The following is a 17,036-nucleotide window of genomic DNA, read 5'->3' as shown; positions in this document are numbered from 1 at the left end:
CCCACCCAACTTCATTTTAGACTACAAACACTGCACCTGTGTTACCAAGGTAATGGCTCCATAGTCCTCTTGTTCACTTCAGGCAGTGGGTCAGTAGTTTCCCACTCGGACTCTTACTTCCAGTCATTATAATATATGTCTATTCAGAGCTGAACACTTTCCAGTTGGCTCATTCTCACTCTATGTACGTGAATGTCAGATATAAAATAGGAGCCAGTGGAATGACTGGATACATTGGGTCAAACTGTCAATTACACTGGAGTAAATCTGAAGTGACTCCTCTGTTATCAATGGAGTTGTTCTATATTTATTCCCAGTGTACTTGACAGCAGAATATGGCCCATTATTCTTTATGCTTACACATTTACATGTCTGATTCATTTAAATTATCTGAATGTAGAATCTCCCGATTGTTTCCTTCTGAAGTCTAAATCTTGATCTGGGGTGGTCATCACTCAATTTAGTAGCACTTCATTTTAAAAGGTTGCAAATCTGATCTAGTATCCCAACTCTGCTATAGTCACCAGAGTGAAATCAACTCCAGAACAGCCTGAGTAACTTGGCTACCCGTGGGTGGAACTAGGGATGTAAAAGTTTAACCTGTTAACTGATAAGCTTGATGCTTATCGGTTTCAGTTCCGCTGCTGGCTCCAGGCACCCGGGATCCCGGCTGCTGCCCAGTGCCCAGGACTTTGTTGCCACCATGCCTGGGACTCTGCTGTCACCCAGTATCCTGGCTGCTGGCCCCAGGGCTCTGCTGCCTGCCCTACTGGATTCTTTATATGTTATAATATCTATATTGTCAATTCAGATATATTACTTACTGGTGAAGTGTATGGGATCTTATCTTGCAGGGTTTTTAAAGAAACTAAAAAGCACATGTGACCAGAGTCTTCATCTTGTAATGGCAGGAAATTGATCTTGTGATCTCTGGTTAATCTTCTTTTGGAAGGTGAAAATGGTCTTACCAATATATCCTTCTTTTACCGCCCCAAATACAGCAAGCAGTTAATGCTATGGATGTGAGTAAAAATCACTGCAATAAAACATCTAACCCTGTGCTCCCGGCCCCTGCCCGCCCCTAGCTTTGAACCCAGGCTCCACTCCCTTACCCCCGTCCACGTCCTCCCTTCTGGAGACTTGACTCTGCTCCGAGCACCACCTGGGTGGGAAGGACAATAGTAGGGGCTGGCTTTCAGCAACCCCACTACTAAAAATGTTCCAGCGCCACTGGTTCACACTGAATCTACCGCACATATTATCTTTGTCAAGTGCCTTTATGAACAACAAAAACAAACCGTCTTGTGTAAAACTAAAACCCACTTTTTTGTTTAACTTTTTACATAAATATCCTTGAGCTATCTAAAAACACAAAAAGTCTGATTAGAATTTCAACTCTACTGATTTTTTTTTTAAGAAAAATTAACATGTTTACATGTTCTGGTGTCAGTCTTGTGCGCAGCCCATTAACAGTAAGGCCAGCGTTGGAAAGCACACATTCTGCAGGCACAGACGATCCTGGAATGCACGGGTAACTCTTTGCCAGTTTTCCAAGCCTTGGAAAACACTGTGCATTGACCTTCCACCACTCCAATGGACTGCATTCCAATGTAAGACAGGGCACCCTGAAGTAATTTTCCAGTTTGTTTTCTACTGTATTCTTCTCATTCTCCTTTTGGTGTAATCTTCACCTAAAAGCATCACTATAGCACTCCTCTAAGTTTCACACATTTTTTTCGGCCCTGGCTTTATTGGCTCATCTGGTTCAGCACTTCTCAGTTCAGCCCTGGCATGCAGAGGTTCTTCTATTTCTAACATCAATGCAAGTTGCAGAAGCTTTGATTTAGCAGCGATCTGGACAACAGGTGAAAGAAACCACATGTTTATGGCATAGATCTAACAAGGAGGCAATAAGTACAGGTTTAGCAGTTATGGCAGGATCGTTGGGTTTCATGCAATGCTCCAGAGAGTGACGAACAGCAGCCTTGGAATCAGCGACTTTTCCATTTTCGACAGGAGCTTCGCTTCTGAGGGGAGTTTAGAGAAGACGGTTGCAAATGGGATAAATATTTGAAATTGACACTGACTGTTCAGCAGACATGGCAGTTGTAGCACATTTTAAAATGGAAAGTAGTGGTAAGATATCCTCTCAATTGTCATTGCTTATCTTGCAGCTGAAGCATATGGGCATCAGATGGTTTTGTTACAGAGCTATCTGAAAGCACAGCGGTTATAGCCCACGCCGGGATGCTGGGTGGCAGCAGAGCCCAAGGCGTGGGGCCGGCGGTGGGGATCCCCAAGTGCGGAGCCGGTGGCAGGGCCCCATGTAAAATGTGGGAATGCTGCAGCACCCCTCCACACACACACACACCCAAGTTCCCTGGTTAAAAACGTTTAACCGAGATAATTTTAATCGGTTACACAGTTAGGTTTTTTACGCTATTAACAACCCTACATGGAACACAGGCAGCCCACGCAAGTTAAATCCCCCCACCTGCAACACCAGGACCAGACCATATAGATTTCCAGGAAGCTTCCCCTGCAGGTACTAATCCAACCTAGAGGACCAAAGTGGCAACCACAGACCTTCCCAATCATGCAGGATGTTGGGTTCAGTGGGTCTGCATAAACTGAATCTATATCAGGCTGTGCAGGGCTAGTACAGAAACCCCTTCCACAGGGGGTGGAGGAGGTAGACAGGTGCTCTTGTCTGGCTGCTGCAGTGGTATCGCCATCACACGGCCCCAGTGCAGGCATGAAGTGTTGCAGAGGACCTCATTCTGGCTTTCTGTACCACAGATGAATTTCACTCCCTGTGACCCTGGCTAGATCACTAAAACTCTGTGCCTCTTTACCTACTTGTAAAGTGGGCAAATGACCTACCCTCTGAGGGTATGTCTACACGGCAATGTGTGTAGCACAGGGAGACACACCAATGTTAGCTTTCATGTAGCTAGAACGGGTAGCAACAGTAGCGAACATATGGTCCTATGGGCTTGTACTAAGGCTAACCACCCAAACACAAGCCAGTCAGGGATTCCGGATACATACTTTGGTTGCTAGCCCACATTGAAGTCCATGAAGCCCCTTCTTCACTACAGCTGTTACCTGTGCTAGCTACATTTAAGCTAGCATGGGTGAGGCTGCCCATGCTACAATCACACCTTCACTTTGCAGTGAAGCCAAACCATCTGAAGCATTGGGAGAAGTAAATCATTTACATAACATCCCAGGAGGGAAGGCACATATACAATAATACTATTCAAGTCAAGTCCTGATACTTTTATTCACCCAAGTAGCCCCACTGATTTCCAAAGGGACCAACATGTGGAAGCTGAACAGAATTAGAGCCAGAATTTTTTTTTCAAAGTTATTTTTTTGGAAAGACAAATCAAGCACACATTATAATTTAAAGGAAATGAAGAAAGTAAATTTTTAATTTAAGTTATAAAGAGAAACCCAACACCACCAAGTTGTCAAAGGGATAGTTAGCCACCAAAAATGTCAATTTGAATTTCCTGTGCTGTCCTGGGGAAGCTGTGCTCTTCAGTAAATGTGACCATGTTTTTCTAGGATTAAAAGCAGTTCTGCAGCAACTGTATGCAGGAAATGACACAATCTTTGATATTATTACACAAGAAAGCATTTGGGTAAATGTATCCTAACACTTCAAACCATCATCTTATTACCTCAGCACTGACAAATGCAGATGAAAACACTTTTAAAAAACAAATGCCATGACATATACAAAGCACAAAATGAAACTGATAAAATGAAAAGTGCCTTGTACATAAGACGGCTCAGACATGTTTTTAAAATAAAATCATCATTCCACTTCTAAGTTTATAGCTGCTTCACTGCTGTTGAACTCCTCGCCTCTAAAGAAACCCCATTCTTCACAGGCAATCCTCATACCCTGAGCAGTTGTTGAAGCTGTGAACTTACTCCCCCCCTCCCCAAGCAGAAACACAAAGCAACCCCAAAACAGAAGAAATTCAGATTGCCCTCTCACTCCAGATGGTCCTCCTTCACCACACCTTTCAATGTTAATATTTATTATCCCTAGAACTAGACAAAAGCCAACCAATGACTGACCTGTGTGTTGTGGCTGGACAGCTGTGCCGTTGGCTTTAGAATAAAGTATCGAATTCTAAGCAGAATGATTTAACCCAGGCAAAATGGCTTTGTTTAAAGTGATCAAGTTGTGATTTGGGGATGGAGCCAAAGGGGTTAGGAGGTCAAACTCTAAAAACAGACTTGGAAATCAAAGCACGGAGCACTGACTTCTTGTAAGTAGTGTGACAGGGTGAGAGCAAATTAACTTCTTTAATTGGCTGCTCTGGGGCCTTTCTACAGACCTTCTTGACTGGGCTGGAGGACAGCCAATAAGACAGAGACAGTTGTTTTGGCAGAAACTGGGACTAAGCTAATTTTGCATTGTGTGCATTTTGCTTTAATAACCACCAATTCCTTCATCAGACTCATCATGATATGAAGTGTAATTCTCCTAACAAATTACATTTCTCCCATGTCATTCTTCTGTGGAGATGGGTGGATTAGTATGCAGGTATCTGCAGTAGCAATTACTATGAAAATGCAGTTTATCTCCAAAACTGGCAATCACGTCTTGTAAATATGACTAGATGATTTCTTTTGTTGATTACTAAGAATTGTTTTAAGATCTGATGAAAGGGAGATGCGAGTTTGGAAGAAGATCTGACACTTCCCCCTCGTCTGCTTATGTAAATTTGTATCATCAACAATTCTGTTTATCTTTACGATAAAATTACTCACTAAAATGCAACTGACATCTTATAGACCCAAGCCATTTATGGTCATACTAGTAAAAACTGACCTACTGGAACAGAATGCTTTGGTTGTTTTTGTCAAAATCCCATCAGTTATCAAACTGAACACACACCACAATGCATTCTCAACTAGTACTAGCGCTTCCATTTCCTAACGTGAGCAACAAGCAGATTGCCATCTTCTTAATCACTTAATAGGAATCCCGCTCAGACTTGCACATGTGTTTATCAAGGTCCTTAACACCTTTAACTAATGGGACAAAAAGCCACAAATCCAACCTTAGACAAACCACCACCTAACTTCACATAATCCCAATTAAAAAAAGGGGGATGTTCATCACAGTGCCTGAAAAAGTTACCTGTTCACCATTGGATACATTCAGGAATATCATCCAACATGGTTATCAACAATGAAGTATTTATTTCCCTCCATCTGATCCGTTTTATAGTACCCATTCATCCCAATCCAACTTTCAAATCTGATGAAATTCACAGCAGGTTTTTTCTTTGGAGGTCTGGGCAGTGTCGCCAATTTACATACCATCCTTGATAAAATAACATGTCCTGAAATGTCTAATCATCCCCTCTTCAGTAATCTCTTGAGCTAAATAGACACAGCTCCGCTTTTTCTTCTTTCCTCATAACTCAATCCCTCTCAATTCATTAATAATTTTTGTTGTTCTTATCTAAAGAACTTCTAATTTGACACTTTCTTTCTAATGTTGGAGTGCTAATAGATAAGAGATTCTCACCAAACCAGAAGGGAAAGCTTTGTATGCAATCCTTAATTAACTTTCTTTTTTAAGTGCTATTTCATGTTGCAAATTTATAAACTAATTTGCTTTTCGCTAACACTCCTCCTGGAAATATTTCAGCAAGAGCTTTCCAGGCTCCTCCAACTCACTGAATCAATGTGTTTCTCTGTACTAGGGCTCATCAAACACTTCTGTTGAAAAAGATTTTCCTCCACCTCAGGAAAAAGAAAAGAAGTGATTTTACTAATGTATAGTTTCATATAAAATGTTGCGATGAAAATTTTTTAAAACTGCAAAATTTCCCACACTATTTTTTTTAATTAATTTCCAAATGGGAAGGGGGAAGGGAGATAAGAGCATTACTTTCTCTTGTCCTTCGTATTTTGAGAGACTTCACACATGCACATACACTTACACACACTTTTCCACTAAAAAAAAAAAAAAAAAAAGAGAGAGGATGAATAAAAATAATCTTTAAAAGTGTGAATTTTCCCACAACTTTTGAAACTAATAAAAAGTAAGAAAGGGAATTAAAACTTGAAATGAAGTTTCTTATTTCTAAAAAATTCATTTTGAATTTTTTTTGGCAAAAAATGAAAAAAGTTAATTTTTTAATGTTAATTTATGGGAAATTTTATTAGCTCTACTTTTCACTTTTAAAAATAATTTTATTAGCTTGAAGCGAAATCTCATTCTGTAACCTTCTGCAGCAGCATTTTGCATCCATTTTACATAAGAGTAAATCACTTCGAAGTGCAAAGAAATGGAGAATCAGGTGCATAGGGTACAACCAAAATCCCACACGCAGACCTCCATCCTTAACCCCAGACAACAGTGAACCTCCGCTTGGTTCTTTAACATTCCTAGTTCCTCAAAGCTACCATATCTGCTGGACTGATATAGTAAATCTCCCCAAGCAGAACAGATTTTGTTCCCTAAAATGTATTCTTTTCTACGTTACCCATTAGATTCAGATTTCAAATGCACAAAAAAACCATACCATCCTACAAACTAGAAAATTATGAGCTCAAAGATCTCGGTTCACTGGCATTAGATTCCCAACAGCAAGCCCCAGAAAATCCTTTTTCTGCTGAACTGATCCATTTCCCTTCCCAGTCTGCTTTATTATAATCAATACCACCTTTTAATCAACACTGGTGCAATATCAAACCTTGCATCCTCCTAGTTTCTGCTTACCTTTACCGGGTACCATTTACTAACTAGATGGAAAAGTTTTACAAAAAATTAATTATGGGCTTGGATACACAAGAATATCATCCAAATGTGATTTACATGTACAGGGCATCTATTTTTCTTTTTCATGTCATATGGAAATACAAATGATCTCTGCACTGCCTTCTGAACTCCTTTATTTGTGTCTTAATTTCCCCTGTTAAGGAATGCCAGCACATTTCTGTAAGGCAGTGTTTCCCAAACTTGGGATGCCACTTGTGCGGGAAAGCCCCTGGCGGGCTGGGCGGTTTGTTTACCTGCCGCGTCCATGGGTTCAGCCGATCGCGGCTCCCAGCGGCCGTGGTTCGCTGCTCCAGGCCAATGGGAGCTGCTGGAAGTGGCGCAGGCCGAGGGACGTAGTGGCTGCCGCTTCCCTCAGCCCCCATTGGCCTGGAGCAGCGAACTGCAGCCAGTGGGAGCAGGGGCGGCTCCAGGCCCCAGCACGCCAAGCAGCCTGCCTGCCGTGCTTGGGGCAGCAAAATTCCTAGAGCCGCCCCTGAGTGGGAGCAGCGATCGGTCGGACCTGCAGACACGGCAGGTAAACAAACCGCCCAGCCCACAAGGGGCTTTCCCTACACAAGCGGTGTCCCAAGTTTGGGAAACACTGCTGTAAGAGAAAGTATTTTTCAAGGAGATGCCCATATTAAAACTGTAAATACAGTACAAAATTCTGAAAGGTGCTGAGCACCTGAGATTTCCCAGTGAGGACATGGAAGTTGCAGATGCTCAGCACCTATCAGAATTTGGCCCAGAGTGGTGGAAGCTTTGAGCTGTTATTCCCACTGACCTTGGGCGCACTGCTAGATGCTCAGCACTTTTAAAAACAGGCTACGTATCTGAGTCTCTAAATATGAACTTAGGAACCTAAAATTGTAGACTTATTTTAGAAAATCTTGGCAGTATTGCTAAAAATCATTGCTGGATTGTGGCAGCAGTATTCTTTTCATAATGGATCCTTGTTTAAAGTTAGATCAGAATCTCCCATCTTCACTTAAAATGATCATCAACTACACTTAACATTTTCTTTAAAACTATGATTTTTTTGAAATCACAGGACAAACTCTTATGGTAAAATCCTCTTTGAAGACTCACACAATTTAATAATGTTTCCATTGTTTTTCTTTTTGGCAATGGAAGATTAGACAAAGATGGTTTGGGGAGTTTATTTTATTACTATTGCAGACACAAGCATATCCAGACACTAGCACTGTGGCATTGCTGGGGATGTCAGCAGGAATGTGCACAGCTCTAGTAACTAACAAATGTCTATGGATTCAATGTTTCGGTGCCTCCTTTCTCTAGCGGCATTGTTTGTTAGGTAACTGCTGCTATGGAACACTAAGGCTATGTCTATACTACCACTCATGAATAAGCTACCCCTCTGAGCGACATAAGTCACACCAACCTAAGCGCCGGTGTGGATAGCATTATGTCAACGGGAGAGCTTTCCCTACCAACATAGCTACTGCTGCTCATTAGGGGTGGATTAAATAAATCAACAGGAGAGCTCTCTCCTGTCAGCTTAGAGTGGCTACACTAGAGAGCTCTGCCGGAATGGCAGCATGCATGGTATATTCTGGTGCTATCACAGGCAAAAGTGGATAGTAACTGGATGGTCCAGTGGTTGGAGAACTACCTAGGATTTGGGAAACCTGGGTTCAATTCCCTGTTCTGTCACAGGTTTCCTGTGTGATCATGGGCAAGTCACTCATTCTCTCTGTGCCTCAGTTACCCAGTTGTAAAACAGGGTTGATATATCAAGTACCTAAGATAGATATTAAAAACATCCCTTGTGGCTCCAGAGCTGGAAAAAGACAACTCATACTTCCTCTCTGATTCCACACAGAGTGTCATGGGGAAAAGCTTAAGAGCAGCCACTACACAGGCATTACCAGCCGTAATGGATAAAGGTGGTTTGTAATTCAAAGGGTGAATTTATGATTATACTAAGTGAAATCAGTGTCTTCAATTAAATCCCTAACTGGTCCAAGATTATTTACTTGATAAAATTTAAGGAAATAGCCTCTTCAAAGAGGTATACTTTAAATGGATCTAAAAATCTTGATTCATGATTGGTGAAAACAGTAATCGTTTCTAAATAGACACTCCTCAGAGTAATCAACATGAATCAATATATCACATCCTCCCAGCTGCCAAGCCTTCCCTCAACCGTATCCCAACCCGATATCCTGCATGCCTGTCCCACTTACCTACCCACACCACTTCCCTCCTAGCTGCCATGTGCCTCAGGCACCATCCAATTTGAAATTATAGCGAACTTGAGAATGCACAGCTGGAAGAACGGCTACGTGTTCGCTGTCACAATTGGGTATATGAGGCGATAAGAGCACAAGGGCCTCTTTCCCAGGGCACCCACATGGGAAAGAGCCAGAATGGGGCTGATACTTGCTCCTCATGCTTGGAGAATATATGGCAAGGCAACACTCAGCACTCTTTTAGACAGTGATCAGGCAGGCTGATGACAAGTTCAGGCACTGTCTGTCCTGAGCCAAAAGCTAAGAGGCTGCACTGGGGGAGGTGAACATACTCAGCCCTTTTTTAAAGGTTTAGTACATATTGGACACAATCCTATGGCTGTCCCCAGCACTCCTGGAGCCATCTGCCCATCTCTGTCCTCTGCAGGCCAAATGCCTCTGGCCACTACTGCTCACATGCTAGGACGCCTCACACTGCACATCACTCTGGGTCTCAAAGTCATAATTTCATGCTCAGTTATTAGTGAAAAGTGCAGTTAACAAGGGTAAAGGGTTGAATGGATAGTGTGGGGTAATGCCATATAATCAACTCCTCTGATGCACAGCAGGCAGCCAAACTGTGGATTAACTGGCATTACCCTGTGGCCTGTTGTGCTTTAATGGTAAATATATCTAAAGACATTGTACTTGTATACATAATCTGCTTCTGATTATTAAGCACACAGCCAGTCTGTTTTCTAAACCAATCAGAACTCAGATGTTCAATAATGACACAATGAGCAGCTGTCACATTATGGTACCATTCCATGGATTCATTGCTTTTGCTTGCTGCAAGAAACCATTATTCTGTGGCACACTTTGCTGATGATGTTAGCATTTACCATCTTTATTGATGATAGGATCCATAGAGCCTAAGAAAAATACATCCACTGACTCCACAACTACTTCTCTTATTAGTCTACATTATTTTGAACTACAATATTTGCAGATGGAGGGCATGAGAACAAAGAGGTTTTGTTAGAACATTGGATGGTGCAGTGAATAGCTCTACTGAGATGCATGCCCTTGCACCCATCAGACACTGATGCCTATCTATCCCAATTTGCTAACCATCACAAATGGCACTAACTGTCATCTTGTTGGCAGGCTCAGCAAGGACAAAGAAATAAGTGACTATGGAGGATTAATTTTTCTCTCACTCAGTTATGAATCTGTGTCCTCCAAGGGGTCTTCCTACACTCTTGTTCAGGGAAGCTCTTTTGCATGTTAGTTGAATAGTGGCCAGCATCTGTCATGGAGTCTTAGCTGGATGCAGGTGAGCCTCATTAATAGGTAGTGCAATTCTGGAGGGTGTTGGTGACTCCAAAATATCAAGCAGTCTGTGGGAGTTTCTGGGATGATTTCCTCATCTACACTAGCCTCTAATTCCTCAAACATCTCCTTCTGCTGTGAAAGGATAGAGGGAGGATGTGAAACCCTGGTCCCCCGCAGGGATGGTACTGGTGTTCTAATGAATTGTTGACTATAGGCAACTCACAGATCACAATATGGCCATTGCAGAGATAGCATAGAAAGTTGGCTCCACCATCCTGTGGAAGGGGGCATTCCCAAAGGGATATGTAGGAGAACCGCTAACAGAAATCAAGGAGGCCGACTGGGAGTCCTCTTCTTCCTCCACGTCCTCACATTGTAGCGCAGCCAATGAGAACAGAGTCCTGTGCTACAGAGTACCAACACAGAGACCAAGGTCTTGGTACCATGACAACAACGGGGACTCTGGTTCATCTGACAAAGAGTTCCCTGGAGTATTAGAACTCCTGCATTACCAGAGAAAACCCTGGGGTACCAACACCATAGCTGAGGTTGCCATGGCAGGAGCTGACAGTAGCAGTAACAATAAAGGAACCATGAGCTTTGTCAGACACTTACTAGGTACTGAGGGTACTGCTTGTATAGGCATCCCCAGCTGAGCTACTTGCATTGGCATTAATGGCTGGGTTAAAGCACACAACAGAACCAATGCGGGATGCTTCAGTACTGATGACAGGGCCGAGCTTGACGATACCCTTTGCTTACTCTCCTTACTAGTGGAGTGTACCGGCACCTTATTAGAGTCATGCTTCCTCTATTTGGATCTCTAGGGCTTTGCGGGCCCACAGGTACCAGAGAAAAAAAGTGTCCTTGGTCTCAACAGTACCCTTGAAGACTAGGGACCTTGTCTTTTTTGGGGCTGACTCCTCAGATACAGAGTCCATGCTCCTTTTTTTGTGAGTCTTGGTAGGGTATTCCAAAGGCTTCCCTTTCTTAGGAGAAGCATTCCTCGAGGCTGACTGGCCACTGGATCTGTTCAGGGACAGATGTATGGGGCAGAGGGCAGATGGGGTTCTCCTGACCTGGCTCAGAGGCCAGGGAATGTTCCATCGTCAACATCCTGAGCTTGATCTCCCTGTTCTTCCTAGCTCTGGACTTCAGGGCTATACAAAAGGAGCACTTCTGGGTGATGTGGAAGTCCCCCAGGCAACAGACACACTTGTACTGTCCATCGTTCACTGGTATAGCTGATAGGCAGCATTTGAAGCCCAGCAAACTAGGCATATCCTGCCAGGAAAGGACAAGTCTCCTGGGGGAAAAAGAGAAGGAAAACAGTCCTCTCACCTTAACTAACACACACTAACAACTCCTCTAAACTAAAAGGATGGTGTTTGCCAGAAGCTGGACGTGGATGACAGGGACAAGTAGAAAAGTAGTTTTTAACCAAATACATTTACAACTGTGTCACAAGCATTCCCCCCACTCTCCTTTTCCTATATATGAGATTTAGCTTCAAGAATCATTCCTTATTATCCTCTCCACCTCTAGACAAGATATAAACAAACAGAGAAGGAGCAGGCCAGAAAGGAAGAGCAGGGTGAGACAGATTCAATTTTCATCAGCCTTGAGAAATGTACTCAAAGGTTTACTGCAAAGGTACTAAAAGTAAAAAGAAAGTGGGTAGGGTGGGGTGGGGGAAGCTGTGAGGAAAACATGTTCTGATTTCAGTACAGCTTAATCTGGTAATTTCCCAAAGTAAATTGTACCTGTCTATATTAGAAGTTAGTGCTGGTGTAACTAATTCAGAAGTCTAGAGTTGGAAGGTGTTGGACTACAATATTACACATGAATGCTAGAAATAGGGCATATTTGTTAAACAGTGAGAGTATTTAACCATTAAAACAACTTCCATAGGGATGTGGTACATTCCCCATCACTTGCAATCTAAGTCAAGACTGAAAACTCTTTTTCAGAGCTATCCAAAGCTCAAACAGAAGCTATGGGCTTGATGCAGAGATTACTGGGAGAAGTTCTTTGGCCTAAATTAAACAGGACGTCAGATTATATCATCATGGTTCCTTCTGGCTTTACATTTTTTCTTAAAAAAAAAAAAAAAAAAATCTATGAATGTCATTTCAATCTCAAAGAAGGAGACTAACAATGAAGTAGTGGAGGCCAGAGCCACCCAGATGGGGGGGCAAGTGGGGCAATTTGCCCCAGGCCCCGGGCCCCGCAGCGGCCCCGCACGAGAATATAGTATTCTATAATATTGCAACTTTTTCTTTATGGAAGGGGCCCCCGAAATTGCTTTGCCCCAGGCCCCCTGAATCCTCTGGGCTGCCCTGGTGGAGGCAAGAATTACAGTCAGACCGAAGTAGTGGCCTGCATACATACACCACTTTTTAAACTTTAGCTTGTGGGAGATAACAAAAAAATAAAACAAAATTTTTAAAAAATTCACAGCATAAAAATTGTTGGCTAAATTAGAATTTGGATGGGAGAGCTACAGGAAGCAGTACTTGTTACTCAATAGGTGGTTTTATTCCTCGGAGGGTAGGAATAAAATTCCAGCCCGTGGTAGTGAGCCTCCCAGCCCAGGTCGACAGACTCATGTTCGTGGTGGGGCTCACACTACTGCACTAAAAATAACTGTGTAGATCAGGGGTCAGCAACCTTTCAGAAGTGGGGTTCCGAGTCTTCATTTAGTCACTCTAATTTAAGGTTTCGCGTGCCAGTAATACATTTTAACGTTTTTAGAAGGTCTCTTTCTATAAGTCTATAATATATAACTAACCTATTGTTGTATGTAAAGTAAATAAGGTTTTTAAAATGTTTAAGAAACTTCATTTAAAATTAAATTAAAACGCAGAGCCCCCCGGATCTGTGCCAGGAGCTGGACAGCGTGAGTACTACTGAAAATCAGCTCGCGTGCCGCCATCGGCACATGTGCCATAGGTTGCCTACCTCTGGTGTAGATGTTTCAGATTGGGCTGGACCTCGGGCTCAGAAGCCTAAAAAAAAGGGGTGAGCTTGGAGCTGCAACTTCAAAGCTCTATCTACACAGCCATTTACACCATGATTATCCAAGCCCTGCAAATCCAAGTCCGTCAAGCCAGGCTGGGAGGCTCATTGCCAGGGGCTGTGTAGACATACCCAAAATAACAACTCTTAACCCAGGAGCAGTGCTGTATCAAGCATGGTGCTTGTTGGGAGTGTGTTGTTGAAAATGCCGATTTTGGATAGCTTGGTCATTAAAAAGCCCAGAGCATTTTTTCCCCGTGAGAGGGGGGATGCTAACCCAGGTGTCCTGGCTACATCCCAACTCTAGTAATTATGTTCAATCTACCTAAATTCCTCATTAGGTTTAAATTCAATAGCTTCCTCCATTTGCTGCCCTAACCTATTGTTTAGCAGTGGTAACACAGCTGTTGTATTTTACCCTAGAGGGGGTTGCCACAGAGACTCATATACATATTGTAAGTATTCTGGGACCTATCGGGATTACCACCACTAAATAAGAGTGAGCAATAGCCTCATTATTATTACTAAATTATTTATATTACAATAGCAGCTAGGAACCCTAGTGAATAACCAGGGCCTAGAGTCGATCCAAAATTGGGAAAGTTTTGTCCCCATGGAATATTTTTGAAGTTTTCCATTTTTTGAACAGCTCTATCAGGGCCCCACACAAGATGTACATGCTTTTTTTAAAAATAAACCACAGCTGCATAAGGTTTAAGTCTTGACAATTACTTGAAAAGGGTAAGAATTATCTACTTTCCTAAAGTCAGTGCAAGCATCCGCAGAGGAATGGTTTCAAGTAACAGTAACTTCAGTGTCAGCACAGCAAGTAATTCTATATACAGCCTCCAAAACTTCTCACCAAAAAGTAGCCAAGCTAGCACATGACCAAATTATGGAACGAAGAAGGTGTCTTCTGGACGGCATCACTTCCAGTGACACGCTGAAATAAAGAAAATTACACTGTACTCGTTTGGCTTACATCCAACACTGCTGATGTAAGATCATGTCGTGTACAACTCTACAGGCCGGATCATGTGCTGCACAGTTAGCATTTGCAAAATGAACTTTTCCATTCCTCCTCTGTAACACTAGCTCCAGATTCCTGCTCTCAAGTATCCCAAGATCCCAACCAGTTACAAACCAAGGGTTCCAATAGCATGATTAATGTCAGCTTATGTACAGCTGAAAATGTTTTTCTGCCAACCTATTTCCGCAAGAGAGCCTCACAGTAATTCATGATACAAACGGAAGTGGGAGACCATGTAACACAGAAGCTTCAGCAATCACTCAAGCTGGGTTTTTGGCTAATCCTTCCTCAGTTTACTAGTGCCATCAATATCTAAAGATGGGTTCAGAAATACATTTGAAAATAGAGGTACAACACAGCCTCCCTCACTAAGCATGGCCATGCAGATTGTTCTGGTTCTATTACAAACACCCTAAGCAGCTCTGGATAACAGGAACAGCACAACAGCTGTGCCACTGACTCAGGTTAGCACATGCATTTTTCCTTTAGTACAGTAACATACTTTTTCCCCAGAGAGGGACCATATCTTTTATTTCTTTTAGCGGTTATCTGGCCAAAGGCAGATTAAATAAATTCCAGGTTACTGCTCTAATGGTATGTTAAAATATCTATTTCAGGTGGTTATAGTAACCTTTCCTAGTTGATCTAGTTACTTTATGATGCATAGAAATTAGATATATCTTTCGTCCACTAACGTTTTTCCTCTAAAAATAACATGTATTTAGCTCCTATAACTTCAAGACAGTACTTAACCTTTTTTACAAACCTTCAGGAATAGCGTGAAGCACATAATCAGGAATATTTGCAGCTTTGGCTGCACATGCAATACATACTGTCCAGTAACTTTGTTTCATATCTAGTATAGTTTGTTGTATGAAGCAGTTCTGGGTTACTAGATTTAGGTATAAACGCAAGACATTAATCTGGCTAATAATAAATCCCACCTCCTACAGTCATACCTTATGAGGATCTCAGCAAGTCATCTGAGGGGATTTTAGAGTGAACATTTTAAGACTCCCATCAGAATTCAGGAGCAATGTGAGTTTTAAGGATTCTTCCTTTTCTAGGTATACGAATTCTACCTACATTTATCCATAAAACAACCAACATTTTTGTGAATAGGGTGCTTAAGGAAGGAGCAAAATGATAGAGGCAGGCTATCCAGGCAGAGTTTGTTTTGCTAAATTCCTTACAGGTAGACTAATCCTGCTAGGTTCCTTATAGATTGGCTAATACCTTATTTTGTTTTGGTTTTGTTTCCATGGAGAAGGGGAGGGACACTAACCTTGTTATTGATCTAGAAACTACTTATTTGTTATCAGTAAACGGGGTTCCAGCTTTTAGCTTGTATAGTTAAAAACACATTTGATTTGGTTAATTAAATAGGTAAGAAAAACATTACAGTCTAACTGGAGTAATATGAAAATGCAGTTCTACTTGAAGTGATGAGAGCTATATGAGAGACTGTCTGATATCAGAGCCCTATTCTTATTCAAAACCAAAAAAAAAAAGCCCTCATAAATCAAGAACTGCTTCATGCAAACTGTACTGGACAGCAAAGCTGTTGGACAATACATACTATATGTGATGTCGTGTAAGCACACAAAGGAGCTGGGAAGTTCCAAGAAAACACAAATACTGCCAGAGATAAGTATTCATGTGAAATATGTTCACACAAAATACTATTTTTAAAATCATAACTATCATACATTACTGACCTATACATTTTACATTTGCACAAATTAGATGGTAGATAAATATTCACATACACTTTCCCAGGACTGCCCACTTCTATGCTTGTAAATACTTAGGTTGTTTGGTTTTTTATTTTAAACAATAACCATCATCACCACCACTAACGTTTGTTGATATACATACATAATAGCAACCTTAATTTAGGTCTTTGGCTTCTTGGATACTACAGTGGATTAGGCAGCCCCATCTGAATTGTAGTTTCAATTAACATATCTGAGGTGTGCTGAAGGAAGAAATAACTATTTTAAATCACTTTCTGCTGTAATTTACCTGCTTTTTCAGCTTTCAGTTGTGCCCTCTCTCAGTCAGCCTGAAAGTCAGAGATTGATTAAACACAGATAATTCCCTAGGTATCATTCCAAATCCAATTAGTACTCATTTCCCCATATAATCAGATACAGTGTGCAAAAATCACATAAAACAGGTAGAACAGTTATCAGGTGGGATTCTAAAATCAAAATACTAATGCCACTTTGAGAATAATTCCAATAGGAAAGATGACAATTTTCAACTGTGTATTACTATAAATATGCTTCATTTACCTAGGAGAGTTGATTTGGAAGTCTCACTGCATTGCACAATATATTTATAAAAAGCCACAAGAGGCATCAAAGCGTTTATTAAACAGGACGTACTTCAGTCCAACTTCTTGGGAGGACTTTTGAATAAGCACAGGTTTCAAAGTGCTGCTCTTTTACAAGTGTTTGAAGTAATATTTTTCAATGCAAATAAACGACAGCTGTGGTTGTATTTTGACTGTCAAGTGGGAAAAGCATATTCTCATCCTTGCCAGGAGTTTGAACTAAGTAGCTGTGTAGGCTGATCACATCTGGTTTAATCCTTCCATGATTTTACCACAGCAGTTAGCTACTGTTGAATTAAAACCCAGTTGGCCTCAGGTAGAAGC

The 17,036-nt window shown here is 41.7% G+C and overlaps 1 protein-coding gene across 6 annotated transcripts in view; it reads right to left on the bottom strand.

Moving 5' to 3' along the window:
* Positions 1 to 17,036, bottom strand: part of LOC123364689 (tubulin polymerization promoting protein) — a 120,704-nt gene that overhangs the window by 57,583 nt on the left and 46,085 nt on the right. For 5 of the 6 annotated variants that reach the window (XM_045007014.1, XM_045007010.1, XM_045007011.1 and 2 more), the window contains one exon: positions 14,207 to 14,287. The exons of the other annotated variant lie outside the window; for it this stretch is intronic. In XM_045007014.1, the coding sequence (XP_044862949.1) occupies positions 14,207 to 14,287 (81 nt within the window). The remainder of the gene's footprint in view (positions 1 to 14,206; positions 14,288 to 17,036) is intronic. 6 annotated transcript variants of the gene reach the window in all.

The sequence above is a fragment of the Mauremys mutica genome, chromosome 2 (assembly GCF_020497125.1).
Source record: "Mauremys mutica isolate MM-2020 ecotype Southern chromosome 2, ASM2049712v1, whole genome shotgun sequence".
NCBI classification, from domain to species: Eukaryota; Metazoa; Chordata; order Testudines; family Geoemydidae; genus Mauremys; species Mauremys mutica.
The sequence above is the reverse complement of the archived record's forward strand: the minus strand, read 5'-3'. Positions and strand labels throughout refer to the sequence as shown.